Source organism: Delphinus delphis, chromosome 8 (genome assembly GCF_949987515.2).
Source record: "Delphinus delphis chromosome 8, mDelDel1.2, whole genome shotgun sequence".
Classification (NCBI taxonomy): Eukaryota; Metazoa; Chordata; class Mammalia; order Artiodactyla; family Delphinidae; genus Delphinus; species Delphinus delphis.
In genome coordinates, this window is record NC_082690.1 from 98,979,707 (window position 1) to 98,989,324 (window position 9,618).

General features: G+C 44.3%; 1 protein-coding gene across 1 annotated transcript; it reads left to right on the plus strand.

Annotated features, from left to right (window-relative positions):
• Window positions 1-3,130: 3,130 nt before the first annotated feature.
• Window positions 3,131-4,084, plus strand: OR6Q1 (olfactory receptor family 6 subfamily Q member 1). The gene has a single exon (XM_060017428.1). It carries the CDS (start codon window positions 3,131-3,133, stop codon window positions 4,082-4,084), a length of 954 nt encoding a protein of 317 aa, XP_059873411.1.
• The last annotated feature ends 5,534 nt before the right edge of the window (window positions 4,085-9,618 follow it).

Consider the following 9,618-nt stretch of genomic DNA (forward strand, 5'->3'; position numbering starts at 1 on the left):
TTCTTTACCCCTCGTCCAGCAGTTGAGTAATAAAAGCCGTTCTTTCAAGGTAACATCTGGATTTGATACAAACCCCCTCAGCTTCTGGCATCTTATCTCTAAGTTATGGATCAGAGAACTGAAAGTATCATAAGGTAACACCTGTCCCAGGCCCTGTGGTAGATGCTCGGGCACCTGCTCTGTGCCAGGTTGCCCCTCTGGTACCTCTGCTATGGCGCCTGGCACAGAGCGGGTGCCCTGTGCGTATTTTGGTCTGACCTGCATACAAGTTTGGAGGAATAAGGGAAGGAAAAGTCTTCCTACTGAAGATGAGACTATCGAACTTGAGTCACAGCTGGAAGGCCAGGTAAGATTTAGCAACAATACTAACAACTAATGGATGAGGCAACCAAGCTAGTGAATTGCAGGTCCAGGGCTTGATTTCAGATCTGTTTGACTCTAAATCTTGTGCTTTTAATGACTATGAAAAAGAATGAACATTTCCAAAAGCTTTACCGTGAAACCTGTAAGGCAGGTTTCTACAGCATCTGTGCGCAGTGAGGAAGGGTATCTGGAAAGGGTGAGCACTGTTCCTAAGATGCTACACGATAAGCCAAATTGCAAAGGGGAGAAACGTGCAGGAACTGTGCTCTGAAATTTCCTGGAGCCAACAGAAGCGTGAAGCATCTGGGGCTGCAGTGCAATTATTTGTTCAGGAAACCAGTGTTTATAGACCCCCACTATGGGGATGTTGGAGCCTGGATTTAGGTGTGGTGAAGATACCTGCAGGAATCTGAAGACTCTGACCTTGTTTATTTCTGATTTTGTATCTCTACGTGCTTTCACTGCCAGCAAATCATGAAATGTTGACACCCGAGGGAACCTGTTGAATTATTTTTAGGGGAAAGAGCAAGGGTTTTAGACCTTGGCAAACCTGGATTCAAATTCCAGTTCAGGCATTTGTGTGACCAGAGGCAAAACACGATTTGTTTTCCTCCAAAGGGTCAGAGACATTCAATAATTTGTCCAAGGTTACAGAACAAGTATGTAATGGTTTCAGTTATCTACTGCTGTTTAACAAACCACTCCAAAGCTTAGTGGCTTACAGAAATGACAATCAGCTATTTAGTTCACAAATCTGCAATTTGGGGAAGGCCCAGCAGGGAAGACTGGTGTCAGCGGGGTCAGCTTGACCAGGGCTGGAGGGTCGATTCTTCAGATGACTCATTCACCTGGCTGGCATGTTGGTGCTGGCTGTCAGTGGGAGATCAGCCAGGGCTGAGGACCAGGGACCTTAATTCCTCTCCATCTGGGCCTTTCTGCAGGCTGCTTGGGCTTCCTCACACCATGGTGGCTGGGTTCCAAGAAGCAGGGAGAGGAATCAGTTTCTTAAGGCCTGGAAACCGGCACAGCACCACTTCTGTCTTCTTATGTCGTCAAGCAGCCACAAAGCTCAGATTCAAGGGGAGTGGCCATTGGCCCCACTTTTTAATGGGAAGAGTGTCAAAGAATTTAAAAATGACCACAGTAATGGGGACATTATATTCTCTTACTCTCTTTTTTTTTAACACCTTTATTGGAGTATAATTGCTTTACAATGGTGTGTTCACTTACTCTTAAAATTAGATAAGAGTTCGTCTTTTTGGACCCCGTTTTTATTATCTGTTTTACAAGATGGAATTATTATTAATTTTTTGTTTTGTTTTGTTTTATTTTCTTTCGGTGGTATGCCAGCCTCTCACTGTTGTGGCCTCTCCCATTGCGGAGCACAGGCTCCGGACACGCAGGCTCAGCGGCCATGGCTCACGGGCCCAGCCTCTCCGGGTCATGTGGGATCTTCCTGGACTGGGGCACGAACCCGTGTCCCCTGCATCGGCAGGCAGACTCCCAACGACTGCGCCACCAGGGAAGCCCTGACACTCAGCTTTGACCTTCATTAACTTGGTTACTAGCTCTTCATGATGTTGGCCTGGACTGTTCCTCAAGCTCAGTGAAAGTCACTTCCCCTCTATGATCTATTCCAGGAGAAGTCAACACCTAAGAATGTCCTCTAGTATGTATGTACGTGTGTCTGCATGCATGCATTTTTATTGAGGTGCAGTTGATGTACAGTATTATGTAAGTTTTGAGTGGACAACATAGCGACTCACAATATAAAGGTTATACTCCATTTATAGTTATTATAAAATCTTGGCCATATTCCCTGTGCTGTACAATATATCCTTGTAGCTTATTTATTTTATACGTAGTAGTTTATACCTCTTAATCCCCTACCCCTAAGGTGTCCCTCCCTACTTCTCTCTCCCCATTGGTAACCACTAGTTTGATCTCTATATCAGTGAGTCTGTTTCTGTTTTGTTATACTCATTCATTTGTTTTATTTTTAGATTCCTCATATAAGTCATATCATAGAGCATTTGTCTTTCTCTGTCTGACTTATTTCACTAAGCATAATGCCCTAAGCGTCCATCAACAGGTGAATGATAAGGAAGATGTACACACACACACACACACACACACACAACGGAATACTCCTCAGCCATAAAAAAGAATGAAAATTTGCCATTTGCCACAACATGAATGGACTTGGAGGGTATTATTCCCTAGTATTTATTAACCCAATCATGATAAATACTTTAGAGGGATTATCTAATTAAAATTTTCCCAACAACTCTGTTAGTTAGTTTCTTTTGTATTTGGAGCCAGGAATGTTTGATCAGGAAGCCAAGCTCTTAACCTTCATGGTACTTGAGGTTTCCAAAATACATGATGTTCTCTCTGATGTCTGAGATTTTATACTTGTTATGTGCTCTCTATTTCTCTATCTTTTATATCACTAACTTATACTTATTTTTCAGGTTCCAATTTAGACAGCTCTTCCTCCGGGAAGATTTCCCTGATTCCTCAGGACTGGTTGAGCTTCCCCTCTACTGCCTCCCATTAATATCCTGTCTTATTTCTATCTAGCACTTTCCATCTTGTACTTTAATCGTCTGTTTTCTCGTGCCCCTCATGGACTATACATTTTTTTGAGAGTTAAGGATAGCGTCTTGACTTTATTTTCCTCTCCTGAAGTGAAAGATACTTCAGTCCAGCATCTCATAGGTTCTCCTTGAGTTGTCATTATCTGTGAGGCTGAGACTACTCACATATGCAGCCCTGTGACCAAAACTGGACCCACATAACAGAGTTTGTTATGGTGGGCTTTGCTGAGGTGCATGAAATGCACCTCCTCTTCTTTACTCTCTTCTTCACTATGTACCTGTTCACCTTGGCGGAGAATTTGGCCATCATCCTGGTTGTGGGTTTGGACCACCAGCTACGTAGACTGATGTATGTCTTCCTGACACACTTGTCCTGCCTTGAAATCTGGTACACTTCAGTCACAGTGCCCAAGATGCTGGCTGGTTTTATTGGGGGACACGGGGGCAAGAATATCTCCTATGCCGGATGTCTGTCCCAGCTCTTCATCTTTACCTTCCTTGGGGCAACGGAGTGTTTCCTACTGGCTGCCATGGCCTATGACCGCTACGTGGCCATTTGTATGCCTCTCCGATATGGGGCCTTGGTGTCCTGGGGCAGCTGCTTCCATCTGTCAGCTGCTTGTTGGCTGGTTGGCTTCCTCACCCCCATTGTGCCCATCTACCTCATGTCCCGACTGACATTTTGTGGCCCCAATGTCATTGATCACTTCTTCTATGATGCTTCACCCCTGCTAGCCTTGTCCTGCTCGGATGTCACCCTGAAGGAGACCACAGACTTCCTGGTCTCTCTGGCTGTGCTCCTGACCTCCTCCACAGTCATCGCTGTGTCCTATGGCAACATTGTCTGGACGCTGCTGCATATCCGCTTGGCTGCCAAGTGCCGGAAGGCCTTCTCCTCCTGTGCAGCCCACCTGACTGTGGTGAGCCTCTTCTATGACACTCTCTTCTTCATGTATGTCCGGACCAAAGTGGCCCCTTCCATCAGCTTCAACAAGGTGGTTTCTGTCTTCTACTCCATCGTCACTCCAATGCTCAACCCTCTCATCTACAGTCTTCGAAACAAAGAGGTGAAGGGAGCTCTGGGCAGAGCCTTTTCCTTCAGGTCTTGGAAAGGTCAGTGAGGGGGAGGTGGGGATCCAGTGTCCTTGCCTTGGCTTTTTAGAAGGAGGGTGGTGAGGACTCTGGAATGGAACAGAGGCCTAGGAGTCAGGAGTTATGGACTATGTATTAGTTCAAGTAAAACGCTAGTCTGCTATAACTATAATGTAGCTTAAAGAATGAAGGATACTTTCTCTATCCTGAAGAGTCCAAGGTGAGTGATCCAGGTTGGTAGATGTGCTCAACAGGCATTCAAGGATCCAGGTTCCTTGCATCTTTTTTTTTCTGGAAGCTCCCTGTCTCCAGTTACCACCACATGCTTCTCTTCCTCTTTGCCATCACTTCTCTGCTTTCTTTCCTTCTTTTTTAGCTATCCAATTATTTTCATTTTTATTAAAAAATTTTTTTTATTGGGGTATAGTTGATTTCAAAGCTGTGTTACTTTCAGGTGTACATCATAGTGAATCTGTTATACATATACATATATCCACTATTTTTTATTTTAAAATTTTATTTATTTATTTTTGGCTGCTTTGGGTCTTTTTTGCCGTGTGCGGGCTTTCTCTAGTTGTGGCGAGCGGGGGCTACTCTTCGTTGTGTTGCGCATGCTCCTCTTGTTGCTTCTCTTGTTGCAGAGCACGGGCTCTAGGCACGGGCTTCTGTAGTTGTGGCACATGGGCTTAGTTGCTCCACAGCATGTGGGATCTTCCTGGACCAGGGCTCAAACCCGTGTCACCTGCAGTGGCAGGCAGATTCTTTATCACTGTGCCACCAGGGAAGCCCTCTACTCTTTTTTAGATTCTCTTCCCATATAGGCCATTACAGAGTATTGAGTAGAGTTCCCTGTGCTATACGGTAGGTCCTATTTGTTATCTAGTTTATATATAGTAGTGTGTGTATGTCGATCCCAATCTTCCAATTTATCCCTCCCCCCTTACCCCTGGTAACCATAAGTTTATTTTCTAAACTGTACCTGTAACTGTAACAGTTTCTGTAACTGTAAACTCAGTTTCTGTTTCCTTCCATCTTTAGGGTCAGCATCCGCTTGGATGTTGGCAAACTAAGGCCTCTGGGCCAAATCCAGCTCAGCACTTATTAATAACAACCTGTGAGCTAAGAATAGTCTTTAAATAGTTGAAAACAAATCAAACGTAGAATAATATTTCATGGCACAGAAACATTTTATAAAATTAAAAATGTCAGTGTCTGTAAATCAAGATTTCCTAGAACACCGTCACACCATACATATTGTCTATGGCTTCTTGTATGCTGCAGTGACAGACATGAGTCGTTGTGACAGAGACCATTTGCCAGCCCCCAATCTGGGGCCTTCTTATTACTTCCATCATGAACCTAGGGTCCCAGCGGACAAGAAGAGTGAGCGTAGAGCATGGAGAAGACACAGCCTGTATTTTAAAGTTTCTTCACTAGATAGAGCCATCATCAATTCTACTCACCTTTACTGGTGAGAAATTAGCCACAGGTCACATCTAATTGCAAGGAGGGTAAAAAGAATTGTGTGAACCCCACTGACTCCCTTTTGTCAGCTCCCTCTTGGGCCTGCAGTCCTGCCCCGCCCCCATCTCTGTGTGACTGAGCTTTGGCCCACTCACAAGGAATGCACCCAAGCCAGCTAAGTTCCCTGTTAACATTTACCCTTGCCTTCATCTGATATGAAAACTAAAAGAATGCCTTTTGCTGACGCAGATGGTTAACGGCCATGGAAATGTAGGGGAAACTCCTGTTCCTGGTGGTGCAGATGTGCTTCTCCCTAGTAGTCGGATTCTATTTTTAGCTTTGGCCGCTTTCAATGTACCCCTGTACCCCTTTTGGTGATGTGCGCTGTAGCTGCGAACGCCTCTGGGTCATCATCCACCCGATCCTGACTGTATGTAAGTTACCAACAATAAATTTTATAATTGCACTTTACGGAGTTCCCTGGTTCCTTTTTTGGTCTCAAAGTTCCTTCTCAGTTCGGAGGTTATTATTCAAGATCTCTGCCTCCCAACAAGAGTCCATAGCTAGGCAGACAAATACCTGCCAAAATTTGATTATTGTGGAAAAAGGGACGAACAAATTTTGGTAGACAACCGGCGGTTTCCACCACAAAGTCCCTAGAATCACAGCTGATTCTTCATGTGACCCATGTACTTATCTTCTTTGTATCTACGTTCTTTTATTTGAAATATAGACCAAGCTTCCTGCTATGCCAGATGGTGCTTTGAAAATTGATTAGGAAGATCTCACGGCAATGTCAGCTCACTTGAAGTAAGGCTTAAAAAGACAGTTATAATTCAGTTCCCTGTATGGAGATAGTTGCATTCCTAAAGACATTAACGATCATCCTTCGAGTGTGCATTTTAGAAACTACAATATGTGGAAGAGGAAAATGCTGAGCTTGGGATAAGGTAGAGGAAGGACAGAATTACTGTAATGGTGTTTCTTAAGGGGCCAGTAATGAGAGGGCATAATGGTGCCCACAGCCCCAGTCTCTACCTTCCCCCGCCCCAACCCAGTATCTTCACTGTTGCATTTTTTTTTAAATAAAGTGCCCAGGCAACTCCAACTTCTCCCATCTTCCGAGGAGACGGAGTCCGCAGTCAGGTTCCCAGCAGTGCCAGGCTGTCTTGGGGAACTGTCCAGCCAGCAGCCCCCTACACCAGTGCATGGAAAACTTCCAGCTTCTCCTGGTACAGGTGGTGAAACTGCTTGGCCAGACAGTGGAAGCGGGCTTTGCAGTTTCCCATCTCCCTCTTGGCTCGTGCTGGTTCTGATACGGATGTTTCCGGGCCGCTCCTGCAGGCTCGAGTATTCACTCGACTCCCTTCCGCTGTCTCACAGGAGCACGTCTGATTGGTGCAGCGTGGGTCACGTGCCTGCCGCTGTCGCAGTTTTATTAGTTAACAGAGAGAGCACAAATTACATGTTTTGAAAACCATTTCATTTTTTATTTTAAATTTATTTTTGGCTGTGTTGGGTCTTGGTTGCTACCTGCGGGCTTTCTCTAGTTGCGTTGAGCGGGGGCTGCTCTTCATTGCGGTGCGCAGGCTTCTCACTGCGGTGGCTTCTCTTGTTGCAGAGCACGGGCTCTAGGCGCACGGCCTTCAGTAGTTGTGGCTCGCGGGCTCTAGAGCACAGGCTCAGTAGTTGTGGCACACGGGCTTAGTTGCTCCGCAGCATGTGGGAACTTCCCGGACCGGGGCTCGAACCCGCGTTCCCTGCATTGGCAGACGGATTCTTAACCACTGCACCACCAGGGAAGCCCCATTTCATTTATTGAATATTATATCAGTGATGTGCTTTATATTCTTTTTGATGAGGGCAAGATGCAAAAACAGTGTAAAGATGATAATCTTTCAGGATCAAATATAAGAATTCATCTGAATAAGACAGAAGCAGTAGTTACTTTCAGGCACCTGACCTGAGTAGATTTGACACAAAATGAATTTGACTTTTAGGTTTCTGCATGATGGGGAAAAAAGCAAAATATACTGGGTGTATTAGAGTCTTCCAGAGAAACAAAGCCAATAGGATATCTATAGCTATATATATATATATATATATATATATATATATATATATATATATATATATATATATATGTGTGTGTGTGTGTGTGTGTGTGTGTGTGTATATTGAAGAGATTTATAGGAATTGATCGATGTGATTGATTATGGGGTCCAAGAAGTCCCATGGTTTGGCAACTGCAAAGCTGGAGAACCAAGAAAACCTGTGGTGTCATTCAGTACGAGCCTGAAGGTCTCAGAACCAGGAGTGCTAATGTCCAAGGGCAGGAGGAGATGAATGTCCCAGCTCAAGCAAAGAGCAGATTTGACCTCATTTTGACTTATTGTTCAATTCAGGCCCTCAGTGGATTGGGTAATGCCCACCTGTGTTGGTGAGGGCCGTCTTCTTTACTCAGTCTACTTATTCAACTGTATTCTTTCAGAAACATTCCTTATCCCAGCCAACTGACACATAAAATTAACCATCACTCTGGGTTACGTAGTTCTCATTTACGGTAGCAGAAAGAATTCAAATTCAAACACAGGGGATATTTTCTGGATTTTGAGAACTATTCTAAGAATAACTGTGGGAAACATCAGCAAAGCTTACGATTTTAAGCTTCTTGAAGAAGAAATCTGTATTTTGAGGTAAATTACATAAAATGGTAAAAACTCTGAGGCATACTCTTAGAAAGGTTTCTATACATGTAAAAGTGAATCTTGCTTTAATAAATCTGATGTAAGAAAGTAAACTGAAAAAAAAAAGGCCTTTGTGAGTGTGATTATTTACATTATAAAGCATTCACTCCCTTAAAAAACAGACCTACAGGGACTTCTCTGGTGGTCCAGTGGTTAAAACTCCACGCTCCAATGCAGAGGGCGCCAGCTCCATCCCTGGTTGGGGAGCTAAGATCGTGTATTCTGCATGGCGTGGCCAAAAGCAAAAAAACCCCCAAAAAACCCAGACCTAACTTCCAGAATCTGGATTGCTGGTGAGCTGTATGATATGTGTAGGTATTGACAATTAAAGTTTTAAAAGACACTGCTAGGGCTTCCCTGGTGGCGCAGTGGTTGAGAGTCCGCCTGCCGATGCAGGGGACACGGGTTCGTGCCCCGCTCCGGGAAGACCCCACATGCCGCGGAGCGGCTGGGCCCGTGAGCCATGGCCGCTGAGCCTGCGTGTCCGGAGCCTGTGCTCCGCCACGGGAGAGGCCACAACAGCGAGAGGTCCGCGTACCGCAAAAAAGACACTGCTAAAAAAAAGAAAAGACACTGCTAATGATAGATCAATCTGCAATGAAGATAAATTATGATATCATGTCAGGGAAAATGCATATTTTTGTAAATATGGGATTTCTGAGAATATAATTCCTTTTCTGGGGTATATTTATTCATAGTGTAAAACAGAGTTATGTGAAGTGCTGGCTTAACGTAGACGCTACTTCACTGATACCCAGAGAAAGTCACAGGGAGTAATCCCAGAGAGAAACAAGATTTATTAAGATAAATTCTGTAATAAGTGCTGTTTAATCTTGTTTTGCCCACTCTGGGTATGAGAACCTTGGCTTAAGTGTTAGCTGGGGACTACCTGGTAACTATCTTGGAGAAAGTCCTTTGACTTGGGACATAGCGAGAATGACCAAACCTGCTCTCTGAAATCAGAACTCTACAGTTTTCTGCGTACCGTTATGTAACACCATCAAAGGCTTTGATATGTGTGTACTTCACTGAGGCCCATCTGGATCTCCTTCCATATTTTTTTTATCCCTTGCACTTGTGCTGGAATTCCCACTTCTTTTTTTCAGGGTTCTTAGTCTTTGGTTAGTCTCTTATTTTTCACTTTTCACATTCCAAGCCCTGAGCAGCTGATTTCTATGGAACATTTATCAAAATGCTGGTTCTGACTGTGGTATGACACAGCTCTCTCTCTCTAATTTGAGTCTTCTTTATCCTTGTTTCCTTTGTGGCTTCATTTGCATTGGTCAAAATAAAATTCTCAGCAGGCCATGGCAAGATAGGAGCATGTTAAATCCCTTTTGGCAGGAACTTAA

Coding starts and splice junctions, on each gene's coding strand:
- OR6Q1 (XM_060017428.1), top strand. CDS start 3,131: ATGCAGCCCTGTGACCAAAACTGGACCCACATAACAGAGTTTGTTATG.